Source organism: Apus apus, chromosome 10 (genome assembly GCF_020740795.1).
Source record: "Apus apus isolate bApuApu2 chromosome 10, bApuApu2.pri.cur, whole genome shotgun sequence".
Classification (NCBI taxonomy): Eukaryota; Metazoa; Chordata; class Aves; order Apodiformes; family Apodidae; genus Apus; species Apus apus.
The window spans coordinates 13,596,244-13,619,257 of record NC_067291.1 but is presented as its reverse complement, the minus strand read 5'-3'; the positions used below and the strand labels follow the sequence as shown (position 1 = coordinate 13,619,257).

Genomic DNA, 23,014 nt, shown 5'->3' with positions numbered 1-23,014 from the left:
CTGGCAGCTACTGAAGGGTTTGCTGTTCAGCAGTTTGTCCTACTAAATTTATTTACATTTTCTGAGATGCTTATACATAGAGATGCAGGTTCCAGAAGGATTATGCTGAGGGTGTTGAAGCCTGGCTGTCCTGTAACCAGAACACCCAGTTCTGTGAAGTGTTGGTTGGGCATATGTGGATAGGAAAGATTGTACTAAGTGAAATAAGCAGATGGGTAGTCATTTACAGTGAACATCCTTGTAAGAGAAAATGTCCTCAGATATGTGCCAGTAATATCCCTAATGTCCCACTTGGGTTCAGCAGGAGAGTGTATCTCTTAAAACTGAGTTACTGGTGACTGCTGTGGTGCTCCAAAACCTCTCTTTTAATTGACATTGTGAAAATACCTGAGTGTTCTCCAGCAGTGGTAGCAGCGTGTTGGTCAAGCCCTGTCTCTTGGTATTTTCTTCTTTTGCCCGCAGTAGTGGTGTTTCATTTTTATTGTAATGATGTAAATTAAACTTGCCTAATGCGAACCTTCTCTATGTCATGGGCAGACTCTAAGAGAATGACTCTGCAAATCTTCTGTGCTGCTGTGAAACAGAGCTGCTTGTCAGGGGAAAATGTAGGCTGGGTGTTCAAAGACTTCAGAGTAAAGTAGCACCTCAGCTTTTGACTGTGTTCAGATGAAGGTGTTTTCCAACTGCTTGAACTGGACCAGTCTTGAATAAAGGTTTCTTGGCTGTCTTTAACTTGTGTGTTGGTGATAGATGCTCTTTCCTAGCTGTGCAGCTTGCCTGGTGTGGAGCATGCTCCCCACTTATGCAGCTGTACACCCTGTAGCTGAGCAAAGAACAGTTGTGATGTGCTTGAACTGTGGCTGCTCCTCTGGTGTGTACATCTGAGCTCTGTGACAGTGTGGGGATGCAGGGCTTGCAGTCTGAGGGTAAATGAGGCTTTAACAGGGTGGTGCTGTGTTTCAAAATATAGTGGAGGAACAGAGTATGCTTTTGCAGGGAGGTTTAGTCATGCAGTTTGTATTGGCTTACTTGTCTATCTGTGGATTGATGCTAGTAGTTTTCCCTCAGATACTGAGCATGGATTTTTGGGTTCTCTGCAATGTGTTTATTCCACTTCTTCCTTTGAGCTTGATGGTGCCCACTGACAGAGTTATGTGGTAGGTGACACCTGCAAATAAAAGACTGTGGAAAAGTATTAGCCAGCATTTCTTCTCCCTCAGTACCTGAAAGTAAGCTTGACCTCTTCTACAAGGAGCTGAATCTCTGCCCTGTGGTTCCAAAAGGCAGAGGTTGGGGTGTGACAAAGTCCTAGGTCTCTGCAGTAATCTGATAATTGTTTGCTTAAATAACATGAGCCTTTAAGATAACATGCAATTAATTGGTTTCTGTGAAGTCATCAGAGCTTTGTCTTGTCTGAGTTTAATCTTGTACATCAGGTGTGCAATAAAAGCTAATACAGTGTTTTTCAATCCATCTGTGGCAAGCAGGAACCACATAAGGTGACATACAGAGAGTCTACATAGCAACCAGCAACCTTGTTTTTAGATAATATACAAAAGCTGCCTGTAATGCAGTAGAGCCATTTTGATCAGTGAAAATAATATTGTGAAGAAGTAGAAGTAGTTCCTGTAGTGGGAAGGAAGTGAAATTCAAAGCACATTTGACTGTAAATTTGCTTACTTGGGGAAGTGGGTCTTTGGCCCTGCTGGCTATAGAATTATTCTCAGGTGCTTTCTCAGGCAAGCTCCCTTGGCCTGTACACCCAGCTCTCTTAGGTGCTTGGCTTCTGCTCTGAATGTGTAGGACTTCTCAAAGTCAAAAAAGGAAAAAAAACACCTTAGTTTAAAGCACCTGCCTTTCTGGCTGTGCTGATGGTCCCTCATGCTATGAACTTTGTCCCTGTAACCTCACAGTACCTCTAAATTTAGTACATGAGCCAAGTATTGTATCTGATGAAAAGGTCAAATTCCAGTGAAGGCACCAGCCAAGAAACTCTTGTTGGAACATGGTGTAAACAGTACCTGCTGTTTTGAATACTCACCAACTGGCCAAATCCTGGCCTGGGTGCTGGCTCTGGCACAAACTGGAGGAATTTGCACCAAGGACTTCCACATGCTGTCCAAGTAGTGTACTTTAAGCGTCCTTGTGGTGGGACATGTCAGTGTGCCCTCTTTATTTGGAGATAAAAATCTGTTTGACAAAAAAACTGGTGGGCTTTGCCAGACTCCTGGTGGCTCTGGTGAGGACTATACTTTATCTCTTGTGGCCACATTTCCTGAAAACCAAAGCTTAAGTGCTTGAAGTGCTCAGCTCATTCTCAATTAAACCCTCTATGTTTTGAGATCTGAGATTTAGTTGGCTATTGTAAATGGCCAGAAGTACTGAGCGATACATCCTGATGATCTCAGCATTTGCTTCTGATGTCTTCTCTTCTTGAGCTACCACTGAAGATAAGTGGGGGTTCTGCATGGGATAAGCTTGGGCTGGTTAGATGCCAGTCTCAAAATAAGCAATGTGTTGCCTTGCTGTGTGTGCCTGAACTGATGAGGCATAGCACAGGTGTGGCCCTAAAATGCTTGTATTGATGTAATTCTTGGGAGACCTTAAAGTAGCAGTTTAAGCTTAAACGCTTTTTTTCCCTAAAATTGAAAGCATCTTTCATACAAGAAGTGCTGGATAAAATGTAGGATACAGGGCTGTGCAACAAAGCTTGAGGTTTTTCATGATTCCTCTTGCACAGGTTCCTGTATGCATGTACCTTGTGTGACCTCAGACTGTTCTCCAGTGCTTTTCAAAAACTTAAGCTGGCAGCCTTTCCCATAAAGACACGTTGCTTCAGTCTTCCCCAGGTGTGTCCATGCCCTATGTACGTTTTCATCTGAATGGTCTCTAAACATCTTCCTCTGCATTTAAGCCATTGAAAGCTCAGCAATGTGATGCACTTCAGTAGTCTTCCTGGAATGAGATTCCAATCATATGCTGGCATAAAAGTTGGCTTTGTTTAAAAACCTTTGTAGTGACTGGACCTTCCACCCTTTCCTTAATAAAGGTCCCTTCTCCATAATGTGGTTCTAAATACCTTGCATGGTAGTGACAGGCCAGTAACTTCTGGGTTTGCAGTAGATGTTTCAGAAGAAGCATTAGCTTGGGCTGATATTAAATATTAATCATTTTCTGGAAACATTCTCTAACGAACTTCAGTGAAACAGCCTTCCTTCTTCCCCTTTCAAAGAGGGGAAGAAAATATTTCTGATCTGAATCTGCCAAGGCAGTACTCTTAAAGTAGGGTGTTTTGCTTTCCTCTTTTCTGGCAGACTTGCTTTCAGAGTGTTATTCTGCAAACAGGCACTACAAATAAATTAAACCAATCCAAGAAATGTCTGTTAACTAACTTATCAGTCTGCTTAATGTGTCTAGAAACAGCCTTTTTGGCTCTTCTGAATCTTAATGGGGAAGAGAGCATATTGAACTACTTGGTAGAAGCTGTAAAAGGACAGGAAAGGGGATTTTTAAATGCTTTTGGTGTTGGCCAGGTGTGCTCAGTGTCTTGCTGTCCAGCTGAGCTCTGAAAGAACTAGTGAACTGGAATGCTGACTGGTGGGAGGGCATCTAGGAGGCTTTTGTATCAAACTGCCATTCCTGGAAAAGTGATTCCTTTAACATTATTCAGTGAATGTAACTGGAAAAGCATAAAATATCTTGCTAGTGGAGCCCCTTGTAAAGTGACTGCCTGTACTCTTGGCTGTGGGCAGTTCCATACGGCTGCATCTCTGCTTTAGCCCAAAGCATTTCTAATGCTTCAGTGAAATGAATCTGCCAGGCTTTCAGTTCTCATTAAAAGGTCTGAGGAAAGGACTTTATGGGAGTGGCTTCCTCTAATGTCTTTGCTTTTTTTAGTGTTGGCTTTCCAGTATGCAGAGTCAGGCTTAGCTTCAGCATGGGTGGAGGAGCTGTAATGCTTGATAGCTCCCAAATCCTGTGTGTGCCTGGTTGAGTCACAGGGTAAACTGACTTCTGTGCCTGGGAGAGTATCTTCTCCCCTGGAAACCTGGAACACAAGTGTGTGCAAGTCTCAGATTGGTTGTTAGTCATGATTTGCTGTACAAGTAAATATCTTGGCAGTGACTTTCCCAAAACCTTTGAAAGGATACATGAAAAATTTGCTGTAGCTCTACTGGCTTTTGTGGTAGGTGTTTCTATTCCTGCCTGGAATGGGGAGACAGGGTTTTTCTCATTATACTTGTACAGGTGAGGTGCACTTTGTTAACAGTAGCACTGAAGTGTTTCCTGTAAAACGATTTTCAGCTTTTTATTCTGTGATGAAAGGGGAAATGGAAAGACTTCACAAATCCAGCATTTGTTTTTCAGTGATTGATCCTAAAGTTAAGTTCTCAGTTACAAACTGGATTTAAGAATGTTGCTTGTAAGGGCATGACAGCCCCAAAGACCAACAATCTTTAAGCGATGTTTTTATAAAAAAAGGAATTGTGCACTTCAAAGTAGCTTCCTTGGCCCCGAGAACATCAGCAGCTTTGTGTTCCTCAGTGTGGATCTCAAACCCTGTGATAAGTGAAAAGGCTGACTTCATTGCTTCTGGTGATACACGTACTGCTTCTTGCTAACTTCATCTAGCCTGCCAAAAGTGAACCTGTATTCTGTATACAGAAAAGGACAGATGTTTGTTAGTTTATTATATCCCATTTAGAGGAGGTGCTAGATTAAAATTTGACTGGTTTAATATTGTGGTTCTGTCCCTTTTTGTAGACAGACAAGTTAATTGGGTTGTTACAAAAAGGGTTTAACAAAACATAAGCAAGGTAACCTCATCCTTGCTTGTAAATTAGGTGATTCGAGGCAGAGCTCTCAAATCCATTTCAGTCGGCTAAACTCTTAACATTTTGGAGCAGAGTGCTCTGTCTCAGCCCCTGCAAATCTGCCCTGGCTGAGACAGGTCTGTTTAGGTCTTCAGAAACACCAGACTCAAGGGAGGACCTGGAGTGTCCCAGCTGGATCCATAGGACATGGAGTTTACTAATCTAGTCCTCTTGGACTAGATCCATTGCTTAGTTAATCAATGCAGACTGCTGTACAACTGCAACAGCAGTGCCAGCTTTGTGTTACCTGTAGACAGAGTGGTGCAAGTTTCACATAAAGATCCTGACATACGTGAACTTCTAGCACATGTTGCAAGTGTGTATGTTCACTGAATGAGTATTTAGGCTGTAAAATGGAAAAATACTGTTTCACAAGTGTCAAAGCATAATCCTGCCTACCAACTGCTGATTTTTCTGAAAGTAACTCGGAGCTAATATGCTTTATTTTTTAAGGTAGCAACAGGCAAAAACTGGTTATAGAAGTATCGAAAAGAGGTGGTGTGTTTGTAATCTGAAGATTGTGGGAGAGAAGACTCGGGGAGGGAACAGCTTAGTTGGATCAGTTGTACTGAGTCACTAGTACAAAACACTAATGACTCATCATGCCCAGTTTTATTTTTAACAAATATACTAATGCTGTGAAAGCTGTAAACAGCAAACTAGCTTAAAAATCTAGGTTGCATGAAGATTTTAGGTAACTTTTGTATCAATGTGTCTATTAATTTGCTAAATAAAACAATGAAGGGAAAGTGCCAACAGAACTTCTGGGAGTTTTAGCTGGGGAAGACTTGCTCAAGCACCTGGTTGTCTTTGAGTCAGTGATTGTTCAGGAATTGAATCCACTTTTCTGCTAATTGTACCTTCTCTGGAGAAGCCATTGCTGTGGTTTGCTTGGAGTAGCCTTGGTAAACATCTACTAACTATGAAAGTGAAGTAACACTACAGATGAACGTCATGCTAGAACTCTTCATTGAGACATGATGCCAATATAGTCTTCTGATCAGAGGAATAAATGTTTTTCTGTAGCCCACTCCTCTTTCCCTTCTACTGTGAAGATCAGAATTGGAAAACAGAAGCTTTGGAGTTGTCCAATGTTAAATGTCTCCACTTCCCTCACACTCTGTTCTCCTGCAACACAGATGGTTATGGTGGCAGAGACTTGCAGCTTTTCCAGTTCTCTTTTAATCAATAGCTGATGTCAGACTTGTTTTTTTCAAGGCATTTTGGTGCAGCTGTATTGGGTACAGAAAGTACTTCTGAGGTTTTGCCTTCCTGCTAGGAAGAAGAGTAAGGCTTTGGTGTGGCCTGTCCTGCTGGTGTATTTTCATGAGTTGGAAGCAGCAGTCATGGTAGAGAACAGACGGTTCTGGAGCTTTTTCTTGGAAGCTCTGATTCCCCATTGGTTTGTTGTGCCCATAGGGAATCTAGTTCTAATTGTAAATATCACTTTTTTACAGTTACAGGCTGAAAGATCTCTCTCTTTTATTGGCATCATCAAGTTCTTGTAACAAGCTTTGCTGTGTGTGCACTGGTGTTAATTAGGTGGCTGTATCTGAGCCTCCTGGTGGCTCTCACCATCTTGTTGAAGTGTGATATGTTGTAACTTCCTAAAAAAGCAAGTGTGGGAACAAGCAGAGACTGTTTACAAGCTTCCATCTGTAGGACTGAGCTGCCTTACTAAGCCTGAGTAAAAGTAGCAGGAAACTTTCAAAGCTGGCTTCACACTTAAGTAATAGTGTAGGTATGGCACAAAGTTGAGAAGAACAGTAGCCTGTTACTTCTAGTCTTTTAAATACTGTGGGATTTGGGTAGCTTTTTTTAACTGGGAATAATGTCATTGTCTTGCAAAGATGGTGACTGTTGTGTTCTGGAAGTTCAAAGCTTGGCTTTCCTCTGAAGTTGCACAGGTTTTCATTATTGCTTTGTCTGTCTCTGCTCATGAAGGTGTATTTGCTCTCTGCAGATGGATTAAGATGCTGTAGGCAACTCATCTAGTCTGAAATCTGCACAGGCAAGAATTTTGGTGCAGATAGCTCAGCATTGAAGTGATTTATGACTGAGTACACAAATTATAAAATTTGTCATAGTACGTCTGTATAAGTTTGGGGGTTTTTGCCTTCCAGCTGAGAGATGCAGCTTTATCAGTAGTAATAAATTTGGTTTTCTTTCCTCACAGGGCAACTCAGGTAGTACGTGGATCCAAACGGTGACGGTTCTTCTGAGGCCTGGAAGTTATTTCTAGTTGGAAGAAAAAGTAACGTTGGTAAGACTTGACTTGTCAGTTGGTATCTTATTTAGGTTACCCATGTACCTGGAGAAAGGCAGAGGGGGAAAAACCTTCCCTTTCGACATGGATGAAACATCTCTGTAATAACTGCAGACAGCTGTTTGAATCATATATTTAAAAAAATCTGGATCAGTTTAAGAATTTGATTTCAAGCTGAAAGGATCTTGTTTTATTGTGGCTTCTTTAATTTTCACCTCTGCCTTACTTCCTTTACTCTGAAGGCCTTGAAAGACTAGATGTTAATCTGGTCCTACTTCAGCTGCAGAACTACACTGAATTAAAATAAATGTTGAACTCCCTGGTATGTAAAGTTACCAGACCGCCTTCAATACAGGCAGGGGTTGGTACCAGTGTTCTTGTGTAGTTGCAAAATTTGGGCTGAGGAGCTAACACAGTAGTTCTTTCAAGTTCTCCTTTTTGAGCCTGGCTTGTACATCTAGGAAGAAGGACACATCCAAAGCCGCTGATGAGCCTTTATAGCCTGGCTTTTCACTCTGCTTCTGTTTGAGCTGAATAGTCTTGGCCAAGATCCTGAAAGTATTGACTGGCTGCAGACTGGTGTTTGACACCTGAGACATTTGCAAGCACTGATTAGGAATAAATTTCCTTCCCAACTGATCATCCAGTTTCTATTTCTTGTCCTGCTCAGGTTATTTAGAGCAGTACAAAATAAACTTCCTCTTGTCTTTAAAAGTTACGAGTCTGAGTTGATATGTTCAGATTTTTGTACCAGGGTTAACTGACAGATGTAGTTGGTTAGCACTGTTTTATATTTAACAACGCCATTGATATTCGTATCCATCAGTATGTTGTAAAAAGTGTTAATGTTTTTGATCTCCAGGCTCAAAATGAGTGCCATGTTGGAAACCCCTGAGCTGCCAGCAGTGTTTGATGGGGTGAAGCTGGCTGCAGTTGCTGCTGTGCTGTATGTTATTGTTCGCTGCTTGAATTTAAAAAGCCCAACTGCCCCTCCTGAACTCATCTACCAGGACTCTGCTTTGGCCCGCTTTCTGCTCAAATCCTGCCCACTTTTGACCAAAGAGTAAGTAGTATATTTTTTCCATGTTGACCTGTGTTATAGGGAGAAGAGCTGCACATAAACATGCTAGGCAGGTTCTTAAACCTGGGTGTAAGTGAATGTCTGGGTAGTCTCTTGATAAAATAAACATGTTCTAAGTATTTAATTATTGTTATTATCTGAGGCACCTGGGTTAAGGCCCAAGCTTCATTGTGCAGGGCTCTTCAGGAATGTATGGAGAAAGTCATCCCTGCCTCTCTGTATAGTAGCTGTATGCTGATCCTGTACTATGTCAGCACTTCATAGTCCACTGTCTGTGGAAATGGGGTAGGGATGGATGCAGTCACCAGTGTTTCCTTTTCATGTAAACAACTTTCTGTTGGGGAAGAAATCTGACAGGACTCCCAGGAAGGAAATGTTTTCAATGTGTCTCTGCAATTATAATGAACACAGGGATAGTGCTTGGTTTTAAAGTGCCTTCTACTTCAAGGTCCTTAAATTGATTGCAGACTAATGAAATCTATTACTGGGTAGAGCACATCATCATAACTGGTTTAATAAAGTAATGACATACTGGTCAGCTCTAAGCCCGTGGAATCCACTTTCAAACTGACATTGTCAGCTGTGTATTTGAGCAGACTGATCCTTGCCCTTCTGTTCTAGGACCTTCAGAATCAGTGCAGCTGCCCTTAACTTCACCAATAATATTAAGCATTTACTACAATTTGGTGAGGCTTTGGAGGTACAAGGATGTTGATTACAATGTTTCTCTACTGCGATCACTGAGAACTTGCAGGTCCTATTTAGAAGCCCTAAATACATCAATTATCTTGTAAGCACTGAGTGCAGCTGCATAAACCTTCCTTTTGTATCTCAAAAGTCAAACTGGCTTGATAGTTATTCTAGGGGTTATGCGAGGCTTTCAGCAGTGATGTTAGGTGCCTTGATTACATAAGGTATAAGATCTTAGGCAGTACAATCTGTGAACTCTTAGAGGAAACAAAGCATTATCTGTTAGAGCCTGGAGAAGGCTCCCTGATGCACTTTGAGTTTGGTAGCAACATAAGTGTGTGTTGGAGCTGAGCACTGAAATTGGATTCTTAATTATGACTGGTGCCTTAACTGCAAAGCAGTTACTTCCTGAAAAAAAAATACCAAGTAACTAGAACCTCCTTAGTGTATCTTAGACATTTGTCATCTTTGTGTTGGTCCTCCAGATTGACAAGTCCCTAGTCACGTAAAGATCAAGCATGAAGTTGTGCTGATTACCAGTCCTGAAGGCATATTAGTACCAGGCTAATATTTGGAAATGGGTTTTAAGCTAATTCAGAATCCATGTTACTCCTACTTCAGCTCTGTTCTTGAGGCACAAGCTCCTAGCACTACTGTATTAGAGGCGTGTGTTGAACTTTCACTCACTTGGAGAGAAAAAAGCATTCCCAAAAGAATGAAAATGCAGAACATTTCTAAAAAAAATGCAGTACACCTATTGAGCATTAATTGCTGGAGTGAAGAGTTTCTTGCAGTAACCTGATGTTGTTAATAATGTGCTTTCTTGGGTTGTTTGCTTTCTCTGGATCAGCCCAGAGCTCAGTCTTGCCAACTTCTCTGAAAACTGTAGCAGTGATTTCCAACATATGTGGTTCATGGGCAGAATGTTGTTTCCTGCACTCATGGAAGCCCTTGAGGCAAACTAGAACAAAATGTGTCAACAGATAGTTGTTCAGTCTTGTTGTCTGTATTCTTGTCTTAAGGGAAACAGGAATGTAATTATTCTTGGGGATTGAAAGGGTTTACAGGAAGGACAAATCTAAGATGATGTGTGATTTATTTTTTTGCTATTCTATTGATGTTATCAGACTTTTTAAATACAAAAATAAAAATCCTATTTTCAGGCATGAAAGTCACCTGGAGACTAAAGGGGAACAAATATATTTAAATTCCTGCAATTATGCATGAAATAGCTTTTTGCTAATTAGTCCTCCAAACTATGTGAAAACAGCTTGTTCCATACTCCACTGAAAAAATCTTCTGAGGCTTTGATTACTTGCTAATTATCCAGAGTGGTAGGAAAGCTGATTAAGCAGCTCTTTTCAAATTCTCCCATGGAAGCAAAGTAAGTAGCCCAGCAATCCCTCCTGTTATAATAGGACTGGGTTTGTTTTAAGATATGTTGCAAGTCCAATACTTCTGTACAGCTGTGAACTGGCTTTCAGGCCTGGTTTGTTCAGCTCCTTCAGTCATAAGGGAGGAAGGGGTGAATTATTGTTGGAAAAAAACAAACAGGGTGGCTTGGGAGAATGCAGAAATAAGCAAAGTTGTTCTATCTGTGTGACTATTCAAAAATACTTGGAAAAAAACACTTCTGGATTTTATTTCCCTTTAATGGCACCATCCTCACCTATGGACTTACTGAGTACTTTGTAACTGTAGTGTTATTCAGTAAGCCAAGTGGTGGTGGATGAATAATTTAAGAGTTTTGGATAGTAAAACAGCCTGAGATGGATGTGTGCCAGAGACCTTGTGCTTGCAGATGTTAGTACTGCTTTTTACAATTCTCTAAACTGCTAGAAGCTTTCTATGTATTGATCAAATACTGGTAAGCAATAAACTGTCCTCCTAGAGCTCATATTTTCTTATCTCTTTATGTCCCTTCCTTTACCCCTGTCCAGCTTTGCACTTTACCTTACCAAGGAAAATAGCATAATCAAACCCTTTTTCATTCAAAGAATTGCTTCTTGCACAGAAGCTCTTGCATATCAGCACAGCTATTGGTACACTTGGGCCTAACCCCTGGCTTTGGCTGTCGTCTTTTCCTGTCTTTCAGATTGGTACAGAAAATTTGCCATCTGCTCTCTTATTCCTGTAGAAATGCAGCATTGACTCTTTGATTAATAAGGACAAATTTGGCCACTGTTTGTTGTACAGAAGGGAAGAATCTAGATATTTTTTTGGCAGTTCCCAATTTCTTCTAACAACAAGTGCATGTGGATGTATCTCTGTTCTGTAGAGGTGAGGCACAACTGTCATCCTTATAGAAAATAATTATCCTTGCAGTCTGCACATTTTTATTATTAGTAAAGGCAAACTCCTCGAAGATTGAGGCAAGTGACTGTCAAGTCTGTTAGTAAACACTGTCAAAGATCCAGCCTAGATCCTTCTTATCTTTTGTCTGCACAGTAACCTGAACTGGATAAGCAGGCTGCCTGGTACCAGAAGGCTTTTGCTCTGTCATTGCTGTTCTGCTAGATGCAAGGGGAAAAGTAGTCAGAAAAGCTGGCTTCAAGCTTTTCAGCGTTCTCCTGCTCCATCTGATAGCAAACAGTCCTTGGTGGTTTACCTTGGGAGGAATGCTTCCATGAAAATATACTAGAAGAAGTATGTTATTCCTGAAGCTTTAGCAGGTGAACATGTTGAGAGGTAAGAGAAGAATGGTAGCTCCCTACTTGAAGGATTAGCCTTAGGGAGGGAAGAAGGGGGTCTGAGTCCTTGCTAGGTGCTCCAGCTCTCATCAACAAGGAAGATGTGTTGTTAATACTCATGCCCTGTTTTGACTAGAATACTTCTTGTAGTCAGTGAAGACTGAGGAGGGATGTGATGGGCGTTTTACTAAACAAAAGCTGCCTAAATTGGGAAGGGGGTGGTTTAACCAAGGAGGTCAGTCTGTACTTTTAAATAGTTCTGACTTCATGCAGTTTCTATGGGAAGCAAGCACTTCTACTCCACATCTGTTAGTTTATTTTTCAGAGGACATGGAAGCTGCTTTCAAATTTTGCTGCAACATGCTTGCTGTGTCTTCATCACACTGACCAGTCTAGTTGAGCTAATGTAGATAAAGGTGCCCTCTACATATTTGGAGTGGAGGGGGTTGGACCCCATGGACTTTGAGATGAGATTTCTTGAGTCGAATTCAAATTGCATTCTCTAGCATCAAATAAGGAACAAGATTAAAACGAGGTTTGATTTTTATTTATTTTTTTTCTCAAGCATCCTTTATATACCTCCAAACTGCTCAGAAAAGGAGCTGGGGGGATGTGGGGGGTGGGTGGGAGAAAAAAAAAGCTCCCTGGTGGTTGTAGTTCTCGGAGTGTCCCCTGACATGGACAAATTGTAGGTTCAGCTCTCTTCCCATTAGTACCTAATGTACTGCAACACATCAAAGCTGATCTACGAGTTAATGTTTAAGTGTTAATCTCCTCAGATGAAGTGAAGTAATGTTCCAGAAATAAGCCTATTGCTGAACTTCCACTTCAGATCTTTGAGGACCTGAATGCTGATGCTTGCTAATAAAAATAGCATCGTTTTCATGTGCTTTGTGTGAGCTGCTTATACAGCTGCAGCTTTCCTAAATTCCTGCATACTGGGTGATGTGTGTGCTCTAAAATCATAATCTGCTGCCTGAGAGCCACGGAAACTTAATCTACAGTCACATGTTGGAATTGTTTTTAATATTAAAATACTAGGAGAGTGTTTGTGAAGCACTTAGAATGTTCTTGCTCTTGGGCACTGTGTGTGGACAGCCACCTATGGAGATGTGGGGCTGCAAACAGAGCATTTGGAGCTAAAGCATCTGTGAGCAGATTTATGTAACTGGCTGTGAATTCACTTTGCCAGTTAGGGCTGATGAACTCTGTGCTGCTTATGCCATTTAAATCAGCTTCCATAAAAAGTAACAGACATCCCCAGACCTGTTCTCCTGTCTGCTTTCTGTTACTGGAAGTTACAAGACTGGCTACTGGACGCCATTAACTGCCTGCCTCAGAAATGTCTTTACTTGGAGTGCCTAATACTTATTGCAGCTGACAAAATAAAAACAGGGAAATTAGTTGCTTGAAAGCCTCTCAGTCTGTAGAAAACTGGAAAGCCATTTTTGCTTCACGGAACCTGAGATATTTGTTTCTATTACAACACAACTTTGCCTTCAGATTTCCTGTGTTATCAGGACTTGCTTCAGACAAGCAAGTGGTGGTGTGGTATATCATCCTTGTCCTTGGCTGAGCATGTGTGTACCTCTTTAGCAAGAGATTTTCCTGAGTGCCACCCAGCTGGCTGCTCAGCTCCTGTCATCTCTAAACTGCTGTTGCAGAACATTGGAAATGTTCTCTTACACCCATGAGCAGCTTTACTGGAACAGGGCACACTGAGGAATGCATAGCAAATCATCTCCATACAGTGAAACTTGGTGTACTGGGATCATCTCTACAGTACACTGCTTTTCAAAACCACTTTGGTTTATAGCAAGCATTATAGAGAAGTTCAAGTCTGTCATGTCCTTGAACACTTCCCTTTTTCTCCTTAATATCAGTGCTGGAAGGAAGTCCCCTGCTTTTACGAGTGAGTGGCCCTTGTTTGGAAGGCATGGTTAAATTTAGCAGTAGTGATAGTTTTACTGTAAAATCTAAAGGGCAATGCTTGAATGCTCCTTAAACTGGGTAGCACTTAGTTGCTTAGTATTACCTAGCTCGCATTTTCATGTGTCATACCCTGCTGAGCTTGTTTTGTTAAGGTAAGACATTAGAAAAATAGCTTGAGTACATGTTGTTCTGCCTCGAGGATGATTGTTTCAGAAGAGCATCCCTTTTCAGCTTTTTGCCATGGGGAATGTTGGCTTCATTGTGAAACAATTTGCCCTGGATAGTTAGATCTCTTCAGCCGGATTGGGTATGAAAAAATCCCTGGAATTGTTTTTCACATCATATGGCTTAAGTAAAATTTAGTTTATCGGATCTGCTTTCAAAGGGTGAGGACTCTTGCATAATTCCTGGCTAGGTTGGGGTTTGGGTTTTTTTTGCCTCACCAGTGTGGTATTGTGCACCTTCGTGTCTAAAGAGTTCTCTCTTTGCCCTCCTCATTGGGTGGTTTTAGTAAAAGCAAGCTGAAAGTCCACACATCCTTCAGTCCTGTACAGTTTTTGCACTGTTATGTACTGTTGAGGACTATTATGCTTAGTACTTGGCCTTGGAAGTTCTTGTAGACAAAAATGTAGGTAGAAGTCACTCATAGGAAGACTTTCAAAAACAAATTTGTCTGTTGCTAAAATGGAGGGTCAAGAGAAATAGTCTGACAGACAGACCATGTGCCCAATTCTGCTATAGACTCTAAGGATGCTTTGCAAAGTCAAACTTGTCCATCAGCTGAGGACAGCTTTTACTGAAATTGATGATATCAGAGGCAGCACTCTGTTACTGTCAAGGCTTTACAGGGCTTTGTAGTAGGTTAGATTGGCAACTTGTCTTGGAAGATTAAAGTCTAATATTTTTAATAACTGCCTGTTTTCCATTGGTGTGGTAAGGTGAGTTTTAAACTCTCAGTTGTTTGTTGATTATGCAAGATCTATGCAATCTGGGCAATTTCTTCTCCCCTCTTCCTCTTCAAGTCTTGTGATGTTCATTCTCCTGGAGCCTGGGTACTTAACAGATTTTAGGATATCTGTCTCACCATAAGCCTATTGCTTAAAGCTGATGGACAGTAGTAGAATAAAAGATACGTGAGATAACAAGCTGCTGCTCTAACACTTGCATTTATTTCAGAGCTTGAACTGCTTTATTTTTAAGCACAAACTGCAGAAATATATTTAACATGCCTAAGTATGACTAAGTAACAAAACTCTGCATCAGAATATTGTCCTATGCACATTACTCATTCTGGAACTTGACCTTTGATTATTTATCTGGAAGAGTGTAGTTACATGCAGAGTGACTAAGACAAGCAAATCTTTGCAGGCTGTTTGATGCCTAAACAACTGGCTGGAGTTACCATAACAGACCAAGCTCGGTCCATTGGATGCTCAGCAACACTAACTTGTGTTATGCATGAAGACATTTGTCTTCATTTAAACTCCAGCAGTAGTGGTGAGGCTTTTGAAGACTTCTGATTTCTTCTGCATGTCCTCTAAAGGAGGGCAATTCTTATTGTAGGTTGTTTTTGACAGCTCTCCTCAAAAAAAAAAAAAAGCTGGTAGCAAAACCCATCTGCAAAGGACTTCTGTGGCAGAAGACAAAAAGCCAGTCAAGCACTGTCTAGTGTGGGGTATGGCTACTGACCTGAACTGGGTGTAAAGTAAATGACTGGGGTGAAGCCAGCTGCTATTTTTTTCTTATGCTAGAAGAGCAGTGTTTTTTTCCATCTGGCATGATAGTTGCTGTTCAGACCCCTCTGCAGTGAGCTGTATGTGACTTGAGCAGAACCATCTGTAGTTCTTGTGCTGCCTTGTTTACACTGACTGCACTATCCTGATGCATGTGTACTTTGAATCAGGGGAATGTATCCACTGACTGCATTCCATCTCTACCAGGAATTGCAGAGGATGAGCTCATACAGTCCCCATCATTGCTGGGAATCTGTGCAGGGCTGGAATGCTGTGCCCTGTGTCTGGCAAGACCCCTGTGGTACTTACCCCCAGCACAGAGAAGCTGCGATGATAAAAGATAGTGCCACTAGCCTCATGCAGCTTCTTTGAAGGGCTTTATACCTGAGTGGTCTAATTCAGGATGCACTGAGGGCCAATTTACAAGGTTACAAGCATCAGCTGGCAGCTTTTGTAGCTTTTATTGAAGTGGTGTCTCCTACAGGAATCAATTTTATCTCTTTGGGAAGTGCACTTGCAAAAACTGAGTCAAACTGTACCATGAGCTGCACTGACTGTCAGAAGTCTCCCTCTTGGATGAGGCAAGTAAATGGGGAGAAAGTACAGTGCTGCTCTGCTCTTGCTAAACAAGTTGTCTTTATAGGAAGTAGTGTGTAGGGAGAACAGGGAGTTGTGGATACAACATGTAAGAGCTGATGTGGGGAAGAGATCCAGCTGTGTGAGTAGGTAGAGTCAGAGCACAAAGGCAAGGTTTGTCACATTCTAGTGTCTTACGGGCTTAAGTAATGAACGGGGGAAAACAGGAAAGCACAGGCTCTGTTTTGTATTTTCTCAAGCTTTAAAGGAAATAATTGCAGGAAGCCCTCCCTATTAAAAAAAATAATAAATTAGGAAGGAGTTGCTAATCTCTCAGGACCCAAGATGGTTTCAGCAGCTCTTGAGTTTCTTCTGGATACCTGTCTCTATGTAGCAGAGTCCACAGCTCCTTAATTGGATGTCCCCTATGACTGTTACTCTTCTAAACAATAGATCATTCATGCTTTCCTGTTGAGAACTGATTTAACTATATTATTCAAGGCTCTGGCTTAGTCTGTCCTTTGCAGTGTGGCCAGGTGACTGCCACACCATTATGTGGGCAAGTATGTCTCCTGTTAAACCATGTGCAGCTTTTCTTATACTAAAAAAATCTTGATAGCTGAGCCTTTAACTCCTTCCACTTAATAGCTGTTTCCCCCATGCTGTTTTTGAGGACCAGAAAGCCAGGAAAAGAGAGAGAGAAGGAGGGGGAAACAAAAACACTTTTGTCACCTAGCTTTAATATATCCTGCATAAACATAATTATTAGTCTCCCCTCTTATTTTTAAGAGATTTATTATTCAGTGGAGTTCGGCCAGTTCTGACAGATCCTTTTAAAATTGTCCCAGCTTTACTGAGCTGTGCTTGTGAGGTGAAATCCCCCTTTTCACTTCACTGGGAAAAGCATTTCTCTTTAAAATCATCCCAGCCATCAAGTCTTTGGGCTTTCAGGCTTCTAGAACTTGCTAGCAGTGCTGTTTCTGCCACTGACTTGGACAGTCCAGTGCTTATGCATGTTCATGTGGCTCAATCCAGGAAGCATCCATGTTTCAATAGTGAGATTTACATTGTCATGTTTTGGAGGTCAGTGTGGCCAGCAACACACTGTCCCAATGTCACTGAGACACAAGGCCTCTGCCTGGAAAAGTGTTTGCACATATGAGGTCTCCGTATAGAGGAATGTGGATTTTTGCTTCTGCTGCTGCTATCAGTGCTGATTTGTCAGTTTTGAGAGCTTATCAGTCTCTGCTCTTGTGTAAGACTGCACAGATCAGTGCTGCCAGTTCAGTCATAACAGAAACAATTTCCTATTTGTTACTATATTTGGGAGCCAGGAGGATATCTGTTATGGAAGTGATAATCTGTTCTCAAAAGCTTTTTAACACAGCAGGGATAAGCAATTAAATTACTGTCTCTTTCAGGTACATTCCACCCCTGATCTGGGGAAAGAGTGGACATATCCAGACTGCCCTTTATGGAAAAATGGGGAGAGTGAGATCACCACATCCGTATGGACTCCGCAAGTACCTGACGATGCCAGATGGAGCAACAGCCACCTTTGATCTCTTTGAGCCACAGTCTGAGCACTGCACTGGAGGTCAGTCAAACAGCTGCTGCATCCAGCTGCTAACCTGGATTCTGTTCTATGGGGGATGGATGCAAACACTGCTGCTTGATTTATCAGAAAGAATAGATATAATTCTGGCAACAGAAGAGGCCTGCCTAGCAATACGAACCAATGTGTGGATGCTGGGAGGCTATCTTGATGTACACCTACATGTCAGACAGCAGGAGAGACCCTACTAGAATAATTAACTGTAGCAAGGGAAGTTAAGGAACTGTAGAAGTAAAGGAACAGAAGAAATGTTCCATAATCCGTGTCTCAAGTGAGAGACTGGCAAAGAGAACCTGGTGATAAACCTTGTTTGAGTGCCCTTTGCCTGTTAAGGTAGTGGGATCATAGAACACAGGCTAAGCTGGGTGCTTTGTAGTCTGGTTTGTATGGAAAAGAAACTAGACTTTCCCTCCCCCTTAGAATCATATTCTTGGTAGTCTTTACTAACAATAGATGTTTAAAGATACACATAAAAACTAATTCCATGTTTACAGAGTATGAAGGAGTCCAGACACAGAACACCATGAGAAGTAGAAAATCATGGTGATTTTTACAACGTTGTGTATGTATATTCAGCATGGACATCAGCTTTCAATCTCACTGTTACTGTGAAAAACAGCACCACTTAGAACAGAGTTGCTGTGGCTTGACTTCAGAAGCACAGCTTAGTCCTGTAGTAGCTGATTTCACTGTAACCCTATGACTCCCACTTGGCCTTCAGAAAAAGCAGGGCTCTTTTGACTGTGAGCGTTGAGATCCTCGTGGTACAATGCTGCACTAGAGCAGTTACTGTTATCTTTGTCACTGGAGAGTATCTGAGCAGTGCTTTCCTAGCGAGGCAAAACTTCAGTGACTAGAGCTGCTAAGCAGTGGAGCTTTGCACTAAGAGTCCCATAGCTAATTTGAAGTGCATGTTAATCCTGAATGTAATTTACTGTGCTTACTTGAATTACAACAATTGCTTTCTTAGTTGATGAAATGATGTCTTGTTAAACTAGTGAACAGTGTCAGCAGATCAAATATCATTAGATTAGCCACAAAGCAGACGATGGCCAATGTCAGAATGTCTGTGCTTAGCAAAGATCTGTTACAGCCAACTCTGGAAGGGAAATGAGGGAACAATTATATAGCCCATCTACTTGGTGCATAACCAAGCACTGGGCTCCAGAGCTTCCACACATCTAGCAGTCAGAACAGGCTGTCAGAAGGCAGAACATGTGTAATGTCAAAAACATCCTTCAACAGGAATAGTTTACTCTTGGTCTCTAGGCAGTGCCTGTAGAACTGCTTGGGCAGCTTTCCCTGAAGTTAGAAAACTGTTCATCTCCTATAACATGAATTACTTTTTCACATCTGTAGCACTAGAGCTGCTGGTCTCCAGTCCCATACTGGATTTTTGGCAGACTAGTAGGATTTTTGGCTTGCTTCTAGTAGATGGTTTCCCAGGAATCCGAAATTGAAACCTTCTCTTAATTTGCATGAAGTGACATTTACTTAACTTCCTTCTCTTTCTGTGCACAGATGATGTCACGATGGTGATCTGCCCTGGGATTGCCAACCACAGTGAAAAGCAGTATATCCGCACTTTTGTTGACTATGCTCAAAAAAATGGGTACAGGTGTGCTGTCCTGAACCACTTGGGAGCCTTACCAAACATTGAGCTCACTTCTCCACGGATGTTCACATATGGTAGGTGCTTCACAGCAGCTGAGGACTTGTTTTTCAAGCTTGTGGAATTCCTAGGGCTTGGTCAGTCTCCTTCAGCATATTGCAACTGCTGTCTCTGAGGACAATAATTTTGTACTCTCTTAAAAACTAAGCTGAACTTGCATGTGAAGAAGAGGGGAGGCTAATACTGGGATTCACTTTTCCTTGTCTCTTCTCCCAGCTCCTAAATGTGTAAGATGCTGAAATGTCAGTTGAGTGGAATGTGAAACAAACCTGACTCTGAAGTATAAACATAACTTCTGAGGCTTTGTAAAGTGTATGAGAGGAGTTTGTACTAGCCTACCCAGAAAGAACACTTCTGTCCTTGGAGGGACATGCGAGGATTGCTTCCTGGATGTGACACAAATGTCAAGGAACAGCAACAATTCTATGATATGACAGTATACCTACAGAACTGGTAGTGCTTAACTGCCATGATTTGGGGCTTTCTCCTTGAATATAAGGAAATATTAACCTGGAAACTAAAGGGAATAAAGGATTTGGAACTGTGTTAAGGGTGACTCCAGCTATTCTTAATTGCCCTGCTAGTGAGTAGCATGGTCCTTGTAGAATGGGGCCTTTTTGCCTGTGACCTGATCTGCTTGTTCCTGATACCTCTTGAGCCTTTATGTCCCTCTTTACTGCAAACATCTACATATGTGTTATGTCAGAAGTTGTGGTTTTAGCAGACTGGTGTTAGGTTTCTTTTTTGAAGATAACAAAAAACTTAAGAATTTAGATTTGCTAAGAGTTTGGATTAACAGTTTGAATGTTTATCTGGAACAGCTGAATTGCCAAAATAGAAATATTGTGCTTTGAGATTCTGGGTCTGACAGGCAAGTAGGCTGTAATGCTTTGTTTGTTAGTTATTCAATCTAATCCTTGGTGGAAAACCAAGTACAAAAACAAACAAAGTACCTCAATTTGTATTGATGCCCTAGGCTGTTAGTGGCTTTAAGGCTACTATGCTTTGGGAACTGAGCATGGCATCCTTAAAGCATTTGCTTTTTGATAAAAGTTGAGCACTTTCTTCTGTGGAGCTGTATTTCAGACCTTAGGGAGTTATTCTTTAGGGCATCTCTTGAGACATACCTTTCCCGAGTCTTTTATAGCCTTGGAAAGGGCAGGGAATGCCTAGCACTTCCTTTGTGTAAGGCAGTAAATCACTTGGCAGAGTTAAGTGGAGTGCTGGCGAGACCACGAGCAGACTATACTCTGCCTCCAACTCAAATATCCTGGTGTCCTTCCAGCTTTTGTTGGATTCCTGATATATTTGCTGTGAAACAAGTAGCCTAAATTTGGGATTTGCTGAATCCTCCAGCCTTTACCTCAAGCTTGACCTGTTGCTATGCTAGTTTTGGATTCTGAAGTAGTTGCCAGCTGCCTTCAAATCAGAGGGTGCTCTGGAGCAGTGTTAGACTGGCATGGGGTACAATCTGAACTTTTAGGACTTATCTCCCTGGGTGAGTTCTACAGGACAGAGCTGGATTTCTGACTCTAGACAGAAATAAACAGCTGAAGCTTTATTTCTGTTGTTCATGTGGTGTTTCCTGTGTGGTTTGCAGTCTAAAATCCCCTGGGAAGGTTAAAAAGCATATAGAGTTGATACCAGTGTACTAATGCCATCAGCTTGGCAGCTGCTTCTCCTCATGTCTGCTTTTCCCAGACTCAAAGGCAGGAGAAATGGCTGCGGGTATTCAGATGTTGCAGGGCTAGAGACCTCCAAATCTGTCACACAACCTGAGGGCCCAGTGCTTCCTGAAGTTGGATCCCTTGGTGCTTGCAGCTTGTGGGATGCAAGTAGGGATATTAACTGAGAGCAGAGCAGATCTTCGTAGAGGTGGTGAGCTCTTCTCTGGAAGAGGATGTACTCAATAGGTCTTCCAGGAAGCTGCAGTATCTTTACCTCTTCAATGGTTAAAGAGGGCTGGCTACTTCTGTGTAAACTCTCCCTTCTGATTCCAGAGGGCAGCTGCTCAGACAGGCCCTGCAAGAGTCCACTGAAAGCTCAGTCCTGACAAGCCAATTCTGTATTTTCATCACCTCCCTGCATCAGCATGGATTTAAGGATCCATTGCAACCTTGCTGAAAGCAAAAGGAGAAAGCTGCTTTCTAGACACCCCACCTAAGTTCTGAAGTGGCAAACTGCCTCAAGAAGGTAATGATGTGTGCTGTTCTTAGATAGAAATGTCAAGTCCAGAGTTGTTGGACTCCACTTTTTTTTAAAGCCACTTTAGAAAGAAGAGTTTAAGAGTTTTTGGATTGTCAGATTAGTTATTTCCATGACTTCTAAGCAAGTTAACTTCATCTTTGGCACTCTGTCAGAACTAGGCATGAACTAAGGTCCACAGGACTCAAAACAGATAAATGAACACAAGTGAATCAGACCTTTTAAAAACTTAAGGTTGTAGAAAAGTCAAGGCATAAGAAGTGGGACATAAAACATGCAACGAGAGCCTGAAGTGGGAATCTGGGCATGTTAGAAGTTGATTCTTGACTTTGTCCTTATTTTTAGGTTGCACCTGGGAATTTGGTGCCATGGTTAATTACATCAAGAAGACCTACCCTCAGACCCAGCTGGTTGTTGTGGGCTTCAGCCTGGGTGGAAACATCGTGTGCAAATATGTGGGAGAGAGCCAGGCCAACCAGGAGCGAGTGTTGTGCTGTGTCAGCGTGTGCCAGGGGTACAGTGCACTGAGGTAGGTCTAAAGACCATGCTAGTCTCTCCTGGAGGTGCAGGAGAGGGCAGATCTTTGGCAGGGTGCTTGTTGGAAGTGTGCTGCTTCTCGTGCATTGAACTGCTCTGACAGACTGCAGTGTGGGGGATGCCACCCTCCTGAAGGAGCAGCCAAAGCTTGGGTATTTTGGCAGCACAAATAAGCTTTCTGTCAACAATGCAAGTAAGTTTTCTGTACCTGGCCAGGCACATGCTGGCAGCTTCTGGTCTGTGAGTGATAGCTGGCCTAACTCAGTGTCATGGTAGAATTGTCAGAGTGTCCTAAGAGGAGGCATTCCTTGTGCAGTTCTGGTTATAATTAACCAGGCAGGCTGGGCAGTATGACAAAGTGCTGAGATGATACCAGGTTTGCAGGCAATAGTTGACACTTCCTCATCACTCTGAGAATCGCCCTTTGGTTCATATTAGCTTTTCTGGCTTCAGTGTGCAGTTCCATCTGGCATCTCTTACCAGGGGAGGCTGGGAAGAGAGACACAGCTCCTACACTGGCAGTCCAGGCTCCCCACTTAGTCCTCCATCTCATCAGCCCGACGGTGCTGTGGGCTGATGAGGAGATGGAGAGGCACTTGCAACCAAGTTACACGATTTGGAAGGTGGAGAGTTGAAGGCTTACAGCCCTAAAGTCGGCCTGAAGTGCTAACCTGTGGTTCCAGACCTGGACGCTAAGGCTGCAGCACTTCACAAGAGCTGTAACTGCTCCACCTAGTGCTGACATTTTAATTTACTGATGAGAGTCTTGAGTACAGTGCTACTGCTTGAAAACTGGTGGCTCAACTAATGTGCAGTAACTTTGCATGTATGGACAGTTAATGAAGTTTAAAACAGTGTAATTGGCTAAGCTACTGCTTTCAGTTTTTACCATCTGTATATATGGATAACTACTAAACTGTAGCTGCATTTTTGAGCCCTGAAACTGTTTGAAATGCAAACTGGGCTGCTGAGACCAGGGTCTTCTAGGGTTCAGATCTGTTGGACAGATGATAATGGTGTAACTATGGCAGCCTGTGAGGGGTTGCCATGGTATTCACACTCCCAGTCTGGCTAAGGCTGGAACTCTCTTGATGCTGCTGATGCTCTGCCTGTGCAGGGACCAGTTTGATATTCAGCAGTCTA

At 42.1% G+C, this 23,014-nt stretch overlaps 1 protein-coding gene across 1 annotated transcript in view; it reads left to right on the top strand.

The window, feature by feature from the left end:
* Positions 1-23,014, top strand: part of ABHD2 (abhydrolase domain containing 2, acylglycerol lipase) — a 39,286-nt gene that overhangs the window by 3,192 nt on the left and 13,080 nt on the right. The window contains exons 2-6 of the mRNA XM_051628218.1: positions 7,051-7,137; positions 8,003-8,203; positions 17,264-17,439; positions 18,979-19,146; positions 21,680-21,863. Coding sequence (XP_051484178.1) covers positions 8,010-8,203; positions 17,264-17,439; positions 18,979-19,146; positions 21,680-21,863 — 722 coding nt within the window. The 5' untranslated portion in view covers positions 7,051-7,137; positions 8,003-8,009. The remainder of the gene's footprint in view (positions 1-7,050; positions 7,138-8,002; positions 8,204-17,263; positions 17,440-18,978; positions 19,147-21,679; positions 21,864-23,014) is intronic.